At 40.3% G+C, this 16,559-nt stretch overlaps 1 protein-coding gene across 1 annotated transcript in view; it reads left to right on the top strand.

Annotated features, from left to right (window-relative positions):
* Positions 1-2,028, top strand: part of LOC136872197 (adenylate kinase isoenzyme 5) — a 327,365-nt gene extending 325,337 nt beyond the window's left edge. The window contains exon 9 of the mRNA XM_068227364.1: positions 1,429-2,028. Coding sequence (XP_068083465.1) covers positions 1,429-2,028 — 600 coding nt within the window. The remainder of the gene's footprint in view (positions 1-1,428) is intronic.
* The last annotated feature ends 14,531 nt before the right edge of the window (positions 2,029-16,559 follow it).

Consider the following 16,559-nt stretch of genomic DNA (forward strand, 5'->3'; position numbering starts at 1 on the left):
GTCAGTTGGGTGTCGCACTCCCTACCCCCCCCCCTCTCCGACCGCACTGTTTGCCCTTATGCGATTCGGAATGGTGTCGAACAGCCTTTGGATCCTCTCCTGAGGCAATCTCGTCCACAGTTCTTACAGCTGTCCCTCCAAATCCCACAGGTTGTTACTGGGGCGGAGTCCCCTTCCAATGTTATCCCACACGTGTTCAATGATGGAGAGTTCCGGGGATCTTGCTGGCCACGGGAGGACCTCAACATGCTCTAGGCAGTCCATAGACACACGTACTCAGTGTGGACGCGCATTATCTTGTTGGAACACTGTCTCAAGAGTGCTGTGTCATAAGGAGACGAAGAATGTCCGTGACGTATCACTGTGCCCTTAAAGTCTGCCGAAGCACTATTAGAGGTGACCTGAACGCATATCCTATGGCTATCCACACCATGATGCCAGGGATTACGCCTGTGTGTCTTTCCACAATAACGGTAGGATCTTACCTCTGTCTTTGACGCCGCCGAACCCGCACACGATGTTCATCGGAGATTATGGAGAAGCGGGACTAATCACTGAACATGATGCGACACCAGTCGTCCTCTGCCCATGCCTCCCGCGCAAGGCACAAATCCAAACGCAGGCGTTGGTATTCTGGTGTCAATGACAACCGACGCATGGGGCGGTAGGACTTCAATCCGGCGGATGCGAGTCATCAAGACACTGTACGGGAACTCACAGGATGTTGTAGAGTTTCCAGTAGATGTTCGCGGATGGCGGGTGCCGAGGTTATGGGATCTCGCAATGCTTGGCGCACCATATGACGGTCCTCCCTCGTCGAGGGGGGTTTCTTGGTCGACACGACGTGATTGGGTGCCCTCATGGACGCATTGAGTCAAACATCGTGCCACTGCGACATCTGAATGGCCCACATGCATGGCAATTGCACGATACGACCAACCAGCCTCATGCAATTCCAAAATCCGGCCTCTGTCAAATGCTGTCAGTCGGTGGATAGGCTGTCTAACGCGTCTGCGAGGCATCGCGGGTGCTTCGTACTGTACGTAGTCCTCTCAGCACTCACAGCAGCTGACTGGTAACAACTTATCAACAACAGGACGGTGCCATCACGAATGCACTCTGGTGCGCGTTCTATACATTACAGATCCTTGTAAATCTAATAATTTATTCACAGATAAATGTTATGCATATATACCGAAATAGGATAATATTGGACCCTTCCTTCTGGGTGCTTAACTTTTTTGGTCAGGCATTGTACAATAGTATCATTGTAATGTCCTTGTGCACACTAAACGAGCTGATTTTTTTTATTATTACTACTAATTTCAACTGCCTATGTACCTGATAATCATTTTCTGTTTTTCCTAGTTGTTACGAACTCCTAGGTTTCCTGTGGGGTTTGTTAAACATTTTCTATCTTATTTGCAGTTCAACCAGCAACCTATCGTTATCCTGTTGGACTGTTCTAAGCTGCAGCTGGGACGTGGACGTCTGGATGACAGTGTGGCTGCCTTCAGACGTCGCCTAGAACTCTTTAGAGAATTGACCTTGCCCATGTTGAAAACTTTGGACAACGAGAACCGGCTGAGCATTGTCGATGGCGATACGGATTCGCCGGCTGTGGAGGAAGAGTTCAACAGAGTGGTGCTGCAACATGTGGAGAACCTGAAACGTACCGGAGGTATGATTGTGCCTCAGACCACTTTACCACCCGCCCCTCCACCACCACACGGCTATCAGGAGATGCTGCACGACCTGGAAGCGGACCAACACATCCCCAATGGTGTCAACAACATGGGTCGCCAGATCCCAAACGGCATCAACACAGTGAGCAGGGCTGTGGCCGGACAGCAGGTACCTAACGGCATCAACAGTATCAGCAGATTTGTCAATCAGCACAGTAATGGTGTCGCTCCAGCTCCCATAGATGCTGCTAATCACGTCGTGGGTGCTACTCGCCCTTCAAGGGATACCATTAGAGACATGTACGCCCATGTGGAAAGTTACCCCATGGACTCTCACCTCTAACTGTGAACTAAACTAGAATAAGTTTTATTCGGACAAGAAAATTTGAGCGTAAAACTTTTTCAACACAAGATACACATACATTTAGTGATACATAGTTTATTAATAGGTACGACTGTTGAGAAATGGAAATCATTTCAAGAGAAATCTCAATAAATTTGAGCGGAGTTATCATAATGAAGCGTACGTATGTGGTGTATACATACAGTCAAATTTCTGCTTAAATATGGCGAAGAATTTAACACTGTGTCCTTAAAAAGTGTCAATACTGAAGACGACAATGAATGAACGTTTTTTCTTTACATCTATATGCAAAGCTGTCCAAAAATTATTATATGGATAGTTATTACCTGATGTCTATAAACTTGAATTCACAACTGGAATAAGAGTTATTCATGTCAGTAAAATTGTCTGCAAAGCTTATTGAAAGGACACCACAAGAGACCATTGACACAGAAGTATAGAAGACTTATTCATCTCATTCGAAATTAATTTTCATATAGCAAATGACTGATAAGTTGCGAAACTATATAACAAATCCGACTCAGTATCCTGACAATTATAGTGTTTAACTGCGTAGTTAATGTGAACTGTATGAATTCATATCTTCAACACTTCTGCAGATATCACAGTCATTGAGAGAACAGTATGAGGCTTTTTAAAAATGTTGTACCTTGAACGTATATATTTAGAGGCGTGGCAGTTATGAAAGGAGGAACCGCCCGGGCCGCCATAAATTGCTTATCGATATTCAGTAATCGATAAGTAAGAATATGCATGCATTGTTTATACTACGCTGGGTAGCCATCACGATAGCACCTGAGACGTAACAGGAATGATGATCAACGAACACCCAGTTGTGTTCTAAACATGAAAGGCATTATAAATTTTCTGTTCTTATGGAACATTCTAATGTTGTCGATTTAACTCATTTCGTGAGAATAATTACTGAACATAAACAATAATTAGAATATATCTCAAGTTCGCATCCATATAAGGTTTAAAATCTGTGATTTAAGGGAGGTAACTTGATAAAATGCGCACATACTGGAAGAGTGGTATTCAGTGTAGAAATAAATTAATTACAAAAATGAATTAAATATATGCTAACAGGAAAAATTGCCTCTTTGGTTCCTAAATAAACTGGTTTATCGAAAAACTGAAAAGCAGTCATTTGCAATAAATACAGTGATACTATTTACTGCATAGTTTATATATTCAGCTTGGACAATGAGAAAGAGAGCGACATTAAGACATTACTTCGGAAATGCGTTTGGATATCTTCATTATCTGGCTACATTTTGAAACTGTGTCAGGAGATCAATGTCGGTAAATATCAGCAAAACCACATCATAGCTGAAAAACAGACGCCATAATTAATAACAATTAAAACCCGTGGTGTAAGAGCCCCAAAGGGCCTTGGTCTACCAAGCGACCGCTACTCAGCCCGAAGATCTATGAATTTTGAGGTGTCGTATGGTTGACAAGACGAATCCTCTCGCCCATCGTCACCATAAGACCTATCTGTGTCGGTGCGACGTAAAGCAAATAGCATTATTCTTGCCTTTCTAGTCCGGGGCCGCTATCTCACCTTCAGATAACTCCTGAATTGCAATCACGTAGACTGAGCGGACTTCAATCCGGCCCTCAGAGCCAGGTAAAATCCCTAACCTGGCTGAGAATCGAACCCGGGACCTCCGGGTAAGAGGCAGGCACGGTACGACCACACCTCGGGGCCGGCAGTTAATAACGGTGCAGTGAGGAAATACTAACAATAACCATTTAAGTTACAGAGAGACCCATTCCTATAGTCTATAATAATAATAATAATAATAATAATAATAATAATAATAATAATAATAATAATAATAATAATAATAATTTTGGCAAGTGTACTTGGGAAAGGGAGAGAGAAAAACGTTCGGAAATAATCAAACAGATGTAGAAGAAGAGGAAGAAACAAGGGGAAAATCAGAAGAACTTACCTTAATCCATCGTGGCTTCTGTGAACTGAGAAAAAACATCCTGTCACCGTTTTTATGTACAATAGCTCACGCTAGGAAGTTCCAATATTAAATAAGAAATATTTGTCAGAAAATTATTTAATAGTCAAATTTACAACACAAAGTAATTACATCTTATACTGAATTACATTTTTAAAACCTTCATTATTGCAAACTACGTTCTCTCGAGAATGCAGTTCTTCATCAGTGAATAAACTCAGAATTGAAAACACTCAGTTATTTATCATGACATACATAAAAATTTGCTTTTCAAAATTCAACAATAATTATATGTTTGAAATTTGAATAAAATTAACCAGTCTCGCAGTCAATCAGTAAATGTGGAAAATAAATTCTCGCCATATTTAACAAGATGTGTGCAATTGTGAGTGAAATGAGTGTTGTGTTGGATAAAAATATCAACAACTACCGTACTTCAGTTAGCGCCTATTAGGAAATAAGTCAGAGAAGAGATTGAAGTATTTATGATTTCGTCAAGTACACTTTGGATGTCCACAAAATATCAAACTTTTTGTGTGGCCTCTGGAAATAATGATAATACAGAAACATAACTGTACACTGCAATGTAGAAAACCTTCGTGAGGGTACCGGCACTTCAATTTTAACAGTCTCATTGCGTTCATATGCCACTTTTAAGCAGCCGGATATATGATTGTATACCGTACTACTGGAAGCATTTGTCACAGTTTTCCTTCTGGCGAGATAATGAGACATTTAGATGAGTTGTACTACAATATATCAATACCTGCAAGAAACTTAAGCATTTCTCGATATTCAACGGACTTGAGTACCTAAAAGTTAATTAAAAATAAGGCACAGTATATGTAATAAAGTGTACGAATGGCCAAGTGTCTAAGAACTCGTAATTCAGTACACGCCCAAAGAGTACAGACTTTGATCATTGAAGCTTTTATGTACAGAAACTTCCCTATGACCAATGGGCTCAGCAATTTCCCTAATCGTAAATCAAAGCTGAATTCATATCTTGCTTACTTTTTGTAGGGAAAGTATGAGTTCAAATACTTTGCAGACAACCTTTGTAATTATGAAGTGAATAATAAGACTTTCACCCTGTAAAATTATTTTACCTGATGTGATAAATAAGTGTTTTCCTAGACGTATCGAGAGTGTATGGTGGAAACGCTCCCTGAAAGGATAACTTTCTACGCACAGAAATCTTAGATTGAATATAGTCTACAACCATATTCTATTGGTAAAACTGTTTGTGTTGTTTACGTAGAATTACAAGGAATAAAATGATCTCAAATAAATCACCCGAGTGATTACATAAAGGAAGATTACACATTCTCCTATAATATAATTATATTAGAGAAGTTTTCTGATGCATTCATCAAGCAAGTGCCTCTGGAATTAGTTGAGCTGGACAGTGAAGTGCACACTAAAGCAGAGCATCTGCTTCTTGTACCCTGTAGTTATATGACACCAATATAGGATATGGGGATAGAACATTAGCATTTTGTTACAAAATAAGACTTGTGTGTACAATGAGCCGAGACTCACGAGAGTTTTACACCGGAAGAATGGTGTGTAGATGTAGATCTGAGCATGCAGTGATTTTTATACCAGATCACTGTAAACTAAGTTACTTACAAATAATGTACAGTAATCTAGGAAAAATGTTTTGTTTAAATGTATTAACATAGTCTATAAGAAGACAATTTTGATCGAAAGTTTGCCATTTTATTGATCTTTGGTATCTTACAAAAGCTTCATTTGAAGAAGGTGAGAAGTATTGAAAAATGTTCTTCAGCTAATCTCACATTCAATCATTTAATACATAAAGAACTTGTTTAATATGATCTTAGTTTATGTAAGGCGAAAAGCATCATATCGTTACATACTAAATAATTTCAAGAAAAATATCCCAATAGAAAAGTCACTAAAATTTCAAATACTATTTGTTTTAATTTTGTTAATGTTTCTGTATCACCTGTATCTTTCATAACTAGAGAAGTGCTTCTCTCTCTTTTTTTTTTTTACAAAAACGATGTTTTCTTCTGAAAATGGGAAAACATCGCCGTTTTGGTTATACATTTCTTCATAATTCCACTACGATATTTTTATCATGGCATAGCCCAATGTAATGGAATATACAAAAGATGCTTTCGGGTTAGTTCTAATGGTTATAAATAAAAATAGAACTCCAGACTACCTCATTAAATGATATTTTTCATGCAGCTAACATCTTAAAAACGAATATACTTCTTCATTAGAAACTTTTCAGACCTTCAGTTTCGTTTTTGTCATAGCAACAGATAAAGTTTTAAGAACATTAAAAACTGCTATATTCATAACACTTGCATATACTTCTCTATGCATTTTAAATCTTTTTCGTATGTATCGCCAATTACAAAATTAACTGAACCTGCCTTAGTTTTATCTGAGGAAAAGTTTGACGATGAAGCGATTTATCTGAAATGTGGTTATTTATAATACCATGGCACCGAACGAATTTATCTATTCTGAACCACCTAGAAATCGCATTCAGTTTCCTATTCTCTGTCCCCCATAATGTGCCATACATAGAGCAATTTACAATCGACAGTGTATTTCTTAAAACACTCTGAAAGAGGTCATTTAAACCCGAAACAAGAATACCAGAACTGAGGAAGAAATTAACTCAAACGTTTGTGACAGATCCTTACACCCCTAAAAGAACAACCCAATCACTCCCAACCACCTAAACGAATAGATTTTGTTTTTCAAAGTATGAAAAGCAAGTTTCATAATATCTATACTTCTCGGTGTAAATTTCCTTGGCCTGAGTGTCATTTTCCTGAAACTTAATTGCTGAGTAATTCAAATGGTAGAGTACTGGCTGGCCTTCTGAGCTCAATTTCGTGGGTTCGATTCCGGGTCAGTTAAGTGGTAATTCAAGATCCTCATATACGTCATCGTCAGGTCGGTAGATTTACTGGAACATAAAATGAAACTCTTGCGGGACAAAATTGCGGCACCTCGGTGTCTCACAATATCGTAAAAGTTGATAGCAGCGCGTAAACCGATAAAATGTATTATTATTATTATTATTATTATTATTAGATCGATAAGAAAACCAACGTTCTACTCGCTGTCAATCGTGATGTTATCGGCATACTCATAGGATTCATCAGTCATCTTCAAATTTCCCAGACTTTTTGAAAAAGTTAGACGAAATACGCTAAACTCATATAGACAAATAGTTACAGCTGACTTTCTACATTTTTGCCAATCTTATGTTAAATATCATTCATTTTTGATTCAATGGCAAATTTTATGACAAAACTGTAATTTCTGACTACAGAATTTTAAATCTTATAACAAAATACTGTACTATTATCTATGATAGGTAAGAAAGTGGATTTTGGGACCAATTAAAATAAAATAACATAGAATTACATGTAATGTATTTCATCTTATGCTAGTATCGCCTACTAATGCACTAAAACCTTATAATTGAATTTTTTGGATTATTAAGATTTGTAAACTAAATTAGCAATGAAGGGCCATGAAAGTGTTATAATTTTAATGTCCTATTATTCATTTATCTAGATGTGAGTTGAATTAATATTTTCTAAAAAAAGAAGCAGGGCAGAAATGTTTTAAGCGCGTTTTACCACCTGTCCTTCTTAATAACTGTATCTTTTTATTCATTTTAATGCAGGCATGTTTAGACACTATGGGATACATAAATACTACTATATACGCATAAAATAAGATCCATATTTGACTGCTACAAATTGTATTTGTATATGAGTGTGTATACAAATCAATTCACTGTTGTTTACATTTTATGTATTATATAGTGGTTACTTTGCATAAAATAGCAAAGGCTGTATCTGTACACAAAATGATGTTAACTAATAAATTCGTCCTGGTTTTCAACTGTGTGTGTTATATCTGTATAATATTTATTTTAAAAAATCAATTTGCGAAGTCATTATAAACAGATAATCTTAATTTATTCACTTCGTATTATCTCAGTAAACAGCTCTGTGTCAGATCTACTAAAAAGGTTCATCGAAGAGACAATGTATTACCATTTGCTTTATGAAACAGACGTTGCTGTATACTTAAGGAGGTTGTTCTTATTGATGGTGATTATTGTTTTATAAGGGAATGTAACTGGGCAACCATCATCTTTAAACAATAATCAGAGGGAAAATGGAGGAGGTCCTTCAAACACTATGAAAGTGATTATGATGGCCCAAGTAAGCTAAAGAAATATTTGATTTGTCTATTTATCATCAACAGGGACAGTAGGTCTCCAATTACAGATATAATAAATACAAATAAAACAGTACTACTTCTAATAACACAACAAAGCAATATACAATATAAACATATTTACAATACATACAGGAGAAAGAGAACATGAAAACAGAAAAGTACATTTACGTTATAACTACTCTTACCACTACTATTACTATTAACCTCCTTCACACAATATACTATAAATTGGTAGAGAGCCAGTTGCTGTCATAAGCAACAAAATTCGGAGAGCAAACCTCTTATCTCATTTATCTCATTTTTCTTCTTCATGTTATTTATGCATAACATGTCTGATGCTGTAAGTACCTGATGTCTGCACACACCACTGTTGAACCTGAAATTCCTGGAAAAACCATTGGGTTGAAGTCGGAAGCCGTCTGGTGTTATCTTCTTATGTAACCTGGAGTTGACTTACATTCCCTATCCTAGTGTAGTAAGCTCCAATGAGGTTACGTTCACTCAATATTTATTGCTAGAAATTGTAAAACTTTACTGAAAGGACCTGTAATATCCAGGCATATTATATTTCACACGTCCTGATAGCTAATATAGAGACTGTTGAAATAAATACAACAGTTCTATGCGATGTTAGATGTATCTACGTTAGATTCAATTCTCGAACAAAGTTCGTGAATTGCATAGTAGAATTCAAAAAAGAATTCGAACTACCATGACGACTCTTAACTGCATATATCGGTTAAATTCGATATATATATATCGTATACCTCTACAGACCACGGCACTAAATCTCTGGTAAATCTACTGAAATAAACTTATATTACAAAGTTCTACACCGCAATTAGATGTTGCTGCTTCACTATCAGCCCAGTAGAAGTCTCTACTCAGATCAGACCACCACTCTTACACCTCTTTGACGATTCTTAGACCTCTTCTAACACCTCTTAGCACTGACCACCACTCTTACATCGATTTATATAAACTCGTAATAACCACTCATCTCCCTATTATCTGGGCATCCCTTCCACATCGACACACGGTAGCTAGCGAATACGGACACACTATTGAAACCACGTGGCCACGCACTATACAAAAGTAGCCATGCGTCTTAATAGATTCCCTAAGCGTCCAAACGATGACTACAAAGATGTGTCAGCGGAAAATTTACTTGCCTAATACACCCTCGGTTAGACATAGCAAAATATAATGCCATCTCACCTGCCCACAGTTACAAGTCACAGCATGACCATTTCAAATCAACAAATCTCCCCTATTTATGTACAGAATAATTACAAACAAAATTCCCTTATCCTATGATTAAATGACATAAAATGCGTGATACCTAATTATATTACAGTCTAAATGATGAAAATGAGAATATAAAATCTAATGAATCGGGTCAATTATTATTAATATTAATAATAATAATAATAATAATAATAATAATAATAATAATAATAATAATAATAATACCCGTGTGAGGATTTACCGGTTACCTCCATCGGGCGCGTCCCATTGGAATTGGGGAAGCTCGCTGGCTCTGCCGCCAGCAGAGTCAGAGGGTAGTAGGGATATAAAATACCACCCTGAAAAAAACTGGTCCCTTGCCAGGGTTACGGCGAAGACTGGTAAATGACCAGAAGCCAGAAAACATCTTGAGGCAACCTCTAGGGCTATCAACCCTAGTTATAAAAGGATGGGTACCCGTCCAAAGCAAAGTCAAGTCAAAAAGCATGATGGCACAACATTTCAAGAAACATACTCCAGGGAGTAAATCTTCGGATAAATCCCTCGTCGTGAACGCCACGGCGCACGAGTCTCGTTCGGATTCTGGGGGAGACTCGACATCATGCAAGAGACGAGTCGGAGCGTCTCGGTGTACCCCGAAAAGTCAAAAACTCAGGCCAAAATCTAAAACCTTTCTAGCAACTTTCAACATTAATTCACTTACACAAACTGGCAAGCTGAAAACCCTCACCAAAGCTCTCCACGAAAATCAGATATCCATAATGGCCCTACAGGAAACAAGGTACCCAGATGAAGAGATTTTTGAATCCAAAGGCTACCGATTTTTCAAGAGCAAAGCGCAAAGAGGAATCCTCAATGGAGCTGTGATGCTTGGAACCGCGTTTGCTGTTAGAACCAAGATCCTTAAATCGGTTGCAAATTTCGAACCTGTGAATGACAGATTGTCTATACTCGCAATTAAATGCGCGAACAAAACCTACGCCCTAGTTAACGCACATGCTCCTACAAACGATAAGAACAAGTCTGATCCAGACGAAGTTGATAATTTCTAGGACCTACAGGATGAAAAATTAAACAAAATCCCCAAACACCATGTCAAGCTTCTTTTGGGTGACTTCAATGCCCAACTAGGTCGTGAACAGAAGTACAAGAAAGTTATAGGAAATTGCCCTGCTCACAAAAGAACCAATCCCAACGGCAAAAGACTGGTGTCCATTTGCGAAAATCACAACCTGCAGGTCATGTCGATCCACTTTCGCCATCTACCCAGAAAGCAAATGACTTGGCGTTCTCCCGTCCAAGCTCTCGGAGAGTTCCAAATTGATCATGTTGCAATAATCTCCAGGAGAAACAGCCCTGAGATTATGAATGTCAAGGTAAAGAAAGGCATCAATGTGGCCTCAGATCATTATATGTCTCTTATCAAATTCAAACCAATTCCCGCAAACACAAGGAAGACAATCAAACAGATCACACGCTTCGACAATGATAAACTTCGGCAAAGGGTCGAGGAGTTCCAGGAGAAGGCTAGACCAAATGACTGTGACTTTAACAACGCCAAAAGTCTCCTTGTTGAGGCCGCCAAAGACGTTACAGAAATCAAGAGAAGCAAAAAGCATGCCTGGTGGAATGGTACCTGCGAATCAGTCCTCCAAGAAAGACTCAATGCGTGGAAACAGTACTACTCTACGAAATCAGAAAATGATTGGGAAACCTACAAAACCCAACGTGCCCAAGAAGCTAGGGTGTTCAGAACTGAGAAACGTAAATACGAAAAATCTCTCATTGAAAAGATAGAACAAAACTTTAGGCAGAATGAAAGCAGAGAGTACTACAGAGCCTTCAAACACAAACTCACTGGCTATAAACCACCATCTCTATGCTTTGAGCGAAAGGACAGCACACTGGCGACGTCAAATGAAGAAAATTACAGCATTCTGGGAGATTACTTCAAGAATTACTTAATTGCTCTAAACCGCAAAGAGCCATTGAGACCAAGAAACCCTTACTCAGGTACTCAGATTCCAGACCACCCGACAGAGATGAAGTGAAACGCCACATTGCCCGTCTCAAAAATAACAAAGCGCCGGGGGAAGATTCAGCAGTAGCAGAACTATGGAAATATGCCCCAGAGGAATCACTTGATATCTTGCAAAAGCAAATAGAAGAAATTTGGAACAAGGAGACCCTACCCGAAGATTGGAAAATAGCTTTGATCCATCCATTACACAAAAAAGGCAGCATGAAGAACATCAACAACTACAGAGGAATATCTTTGCTACCCGTGACTTACAAAATTCTATCACTTGCCATCCTGGAGCATTTGGAAGCACAAGTCGAACATCAAATAGGTGAATACCGAGGAGGGTTCAGAAAAGGTCGCTCAACAGCTGAACAGATCCAAAATCTCAAAACGATCATCAGATATTGTACACTAAGGTCCAAGCAGTATATGTCTGTCTTTGTGGACTTTAAGAAAGCGTACGACTCCATTGACCGGGAAGTCCTGCTAAACATCTTAAATGAATTTGGAGTTGATTTGAAACTGCTGGCATTAATTAGAGCCACCCTGAACGATACAAAATCCAAGATGAAGTTCCACGGATGTCTCTCGCATTCCTTTGACATCAAAACAGGAGTCCGACAAGGTGATAGGCTATCCCCGATACTCTTCAACTGTGTTCTTGAAAAGATCATCAGAACCTGGCGGGTGAGATTACAGGAAACCAACTACAGTCCATTGAGAATAGGAACCAAATCCAAGGGGATCGCAAAAGACTGCTTAGCATTTGCCGATGATATTGCTGTTCTCTCAAACGACATAGAAACCGCTAGAGCTCAAGTTGAAATTTTAAAGGAAATTGCCGAACAAACTGGTTTGCAGATATCGTTTGAGAAAACAGAAGTAATGACTAACATCAAAGAGGCTCCACCAAAACTCCATACAAAATACGGGGACATCACCCGAGTAGACAAATTCAAATACCTGGGTGAGATCATCATGAAAAATGGACTGGACAAAGAAGCACTTCAGGAGCGAGTACGCAAACTGGAAATAGCCTACCAAACATCCCGCACAATCTACAACAAAAAATGCCTATCCCAAAACACCAAGATACGTCACTATGAAACAGTTCTGAAGCCAGCAGTTCTATATGCAGCCGAAACCCTGTCTCTAAATGCCAACAAAGGACTCCTTGAAGAACTGGAGAAAAGAGAACGCAAAATTGTGAGAGGAATCTTGGGATCAAAGTACAGAAATGGAATCCATCAAAAGAGATCCAACAAGGAAGTCTACAGCAAAATAGAGAAAATTACCGACACAATCAGAAAAAGACGGGCACGATTTTACGGTCATCTGAAAAGAATGGACGGAAGAAAGTTAACTAAAGAAATCTTTCACTTTTTTTATTCAAACCCCAAAATCGCAATTCCCTGGTTTAGAAATACCAAAGAAGACCTGCAAATGCTACATATCTCAGCTGAAGACGCCCTTAACAGAGATCTCTTCCGCAAGAAAATATTGACGAACGGGCTAAACCGAGACGAGCAACCGAAGAGAAGACACGGTGCCCCTTGGACAGAGGAGCGTAAGCAGACCCACTCACAAAGAATGAGGGAAATTTGGGCTCTAAAGAAGGCCAAGTTCAGTGTCGAATGCAACAAGACATAACGTGGTCCTTGATGGCCCCAGCGAATTATATATATAATAATAATAAATGCTGAATGAAATATGAAACCCTGTTGCACGATTACAACATTTGAAATGATTGATAGATAAAATACACTGACTGACAGAGCAAATGCAACACCAAGATGGAGTGGTCAGAACTTTATGCCAATTGCAGGGTAGACTGACGTCACTGAGGTATGCTCATGATGTGAAATGCGCCGCTGTGCTGCGCACGTAGCGAACGATAAATGGGACACGGCGTTGGCGAATGGCCCACTTCGTACCGTGATTTCTCAGCCGACAGTCATTGTAGAACGTGTTGTCGTGTGCCACAGGACACGTGTATAGCTAAGAATGCCAGGCCGCCGTCAACGGAGGCATTTCCAGCAGACAGACGACTTTACGAGGGGTATGGTGATCGGGCTGAGAAGGGCAGGTTGGTCGCTTCGTCAAATCGCAGCCGATACCCATAGGGATGTGTCCACGGTGCAGCGCCTGTGGCGAAGATGGTTGGCGCAGGGACATGTGGCACGTGCGAGGGGTCCAGGCGCAGTCCGAGTGACGTCAGCACGCGAGGATCGGCGCATCCGCCGCCAAGCGGTGGCAGCCCCGCACGCCACGTCAACCGCCATTCTTCAGCATGTGCAAGACACCCTGGCTATTCCAATATCGACCAGAACATTTCCCGTCGATTGGTTGAAGGAGGCCTGCACTCCCGGTGTCCGCTCAGAAGACTACCATTGACTCCACAGCATAGACGTGCACGCCTGGCATGGTGCCGGGCTAGAGCGACTTGGATGAGGGAATGGCGGAACGTCGTGTTCTCCGATGAGTCACGCTTCTGTTCTGTCAGTGATAGTCACCGCAGACGAGTGTGGCGTCGGCGTGGAGAAAGGTCAAATCCGGCAGTAACTGTGGAGCGCCCTACCACTAGACAACGCGGCATCATGGTTTGGGGCGCTATTGCGTATGATTCCACGTCACCTCTAGTGCGTATTCAAGGCACGTTAAATGCCCACCGCTACGTGCAGCATGTGCTGCGGCCGGTGGCACTCCCGTACCTTCAGGGGCTGCCCAATGCTCTGTTTCAGCAGGATAATGCCCGCCCACACACTGCTCGCATCTCCCAACAGGCTCTACGAGGTGTACAGATGCTTCCGTGGCCAGCGTACTCTCCGGATCTCTCACCAATCGAACACGTGTGGGATCTCATTGGACGCCGTTTGCAAACTCTGCCCCAGCCTCATACGGACGACCAACTGTGGCAAATGGTTGACAGAGAATGGAGAACCATCCCTCAGGACACCATCCGCACTCTTATTGACTCTGTACCTCGACGTGTTTCTGCGTGCATTGCCGCTCGCGGTGGTCCTACATCCTACTGAGTCGATGCCGTGCGCATTGTGTAACCTGCATATCGGTTTGAAATAAACATCAATTATTCGTCCGTGCCGTCTCTGTTTTTCCCCCAACTTTCATCCCTTTCGAACAACTCCTTCTTGGTGTTGCATTTGCTCTGTCAGTCAGTGTAAGAATACGTAGAACAGGATACCAGGAATTCTCTGTCTATGAGGTCTCAATAACATGTCTACGAATTTGACTGACCGGTGGAATACACTCACTATCCCACGAATTTCATACAGGGATCTTAGCGCCTCCAGAAACCATGATTTCCTGTAACAGATCATAATCTATCGATGACAGCTTGGAACACAAGCACATTGTACTGATCTACAGTCGCTCCACGGCATTAATTAAATATTGCTGCGAAGGGGGCCAGACTCAGCAAGAGGACCCGTAGTCTTCTTCTTCCTCCTCATCCTTGTCATCATCATCATCACTGCTATTCTGCTTCCTCATCTTCTTCTACTACTATTATTACCACTATAGCATCTGTTAATGCGAATCGACCTGTAGGTGTTTTTTGTTTATGGGGAGTACAAATGAGCAATCATTCTCTCCGAACTCCAATCAGCAGTGTTAAGGGCAGAAATTCGATCCTATCCTTCGAAAAACAAGACATCTGTAAAAGAAAAGTCTAGGAAGGGCTTAGTAATTAACCCTTTATTGGTTGATTGTAATTACATTTGCCACTTGGGGTAGCGGGTAAAAATGTTCAGAAGGTAATAGCCTTTGGTGGCCTTAACTACCTGCTTCCTAGTCTAGTAACGCTCTTTATTGAAAATAAGTACAACATTATTTTGAAAATCGCACTTCACGGCCTCTTGAATCGTTGCACTTCCGAATGTGGTACATATGTTTAACAGAGCGCCACTTGAACCTCACTCTTGTTACACACTGTGGAAAGTTATAATGTAAGCAAAGCGGTAAATATATTTACCAATGTACATCACGGATGAAAAATCCTGAATACTCTCTGGTAAAAATACCATCCCATATTTCATAAACAACGCATTGACGCAGATTTTGTTGAAAACCAAAACAATAGCTGCCAATGACATAATATTTAACCAAATAAGTAATATTTTTGTTCGCCAAGTTTTGCCCTATAAAAGGTTAAAAACTTCCTAGGCCTCGCAAATCTGATACCGTCAGGGTGAGAAGAGGAAAAGAGCTAACCAAGGAAGGTCGGGAAGAAAAGAGGAAAGCAACCAACCTGTTACAAGTAAGTGGAAGATTTGTTAGATTCAGTTAGATCCCCCGCAGTCACAAAAACACGATGGGAGCCTTTTTCAGACAGGGGATAGTGTGAATGTATTCTATGCCACCATTCACAGGGGGAAATGTCTCCACATCTTCAGAAGTTATTTCAGCACCCGCAGTCATATTTCGTTCAAACTCGGATTAGTACACGCCACTTTGCCCCGAGCTGCTGGTCAATGTTCAGCGTGAAGGATACGACCTACTATTCGCAATTTTGCAAATTCACTCAGGTATTCTCTTCTCACGGAATAATTTGCCCACAGTTTACTTTTATTCTACGTATTATTACTAACATTTGTCTTAGATGTTGATTTTAAGATTTGTGTCGATTATTAAAGAAACTTAGTTGATACACTGAGAAGGGACTTTTTAAGCGTTTATTGAAGTTTTGAATTTTTAGTGAACCCTATCGGTCATTGTTATAGAGGCATGATTTTATCCTGTGGTATCACGTACATTTAAGACCACCGTAGAAGTATCTTGATGGTCCTTTTATTCTAATTTATTGCCTGGGGGCGGTGGAATGTGTGCAGTACTCGTGGGAATGGAGCAGCTATATAATTAGGAAATCTCTGGAATCTCACAAGACAAATTTATTACCCCAAGCCAAGCGCGTTAATTTAGAAGCAGGACGCTAAATACTCGACAAAGGTAGCGTGCCAACAAAGATTTGGAGCGAAACGGAAATTAATTTA

This window comes from Anabrus simplex, chromosome 4 (genome assembly GCF_040414725.1).
Source record: "Anabrus simplex isolate iqAnaSimp1 chromosome 4, ASM4041472v1, whole genome shotgun sequence".
Taxonomy (NCBI): Eukaryota; Metazoa; Arthropoda; class Insecta; order Orthoptera; family Tettigoniidae; genus Anabrus; species Anabrus simplex.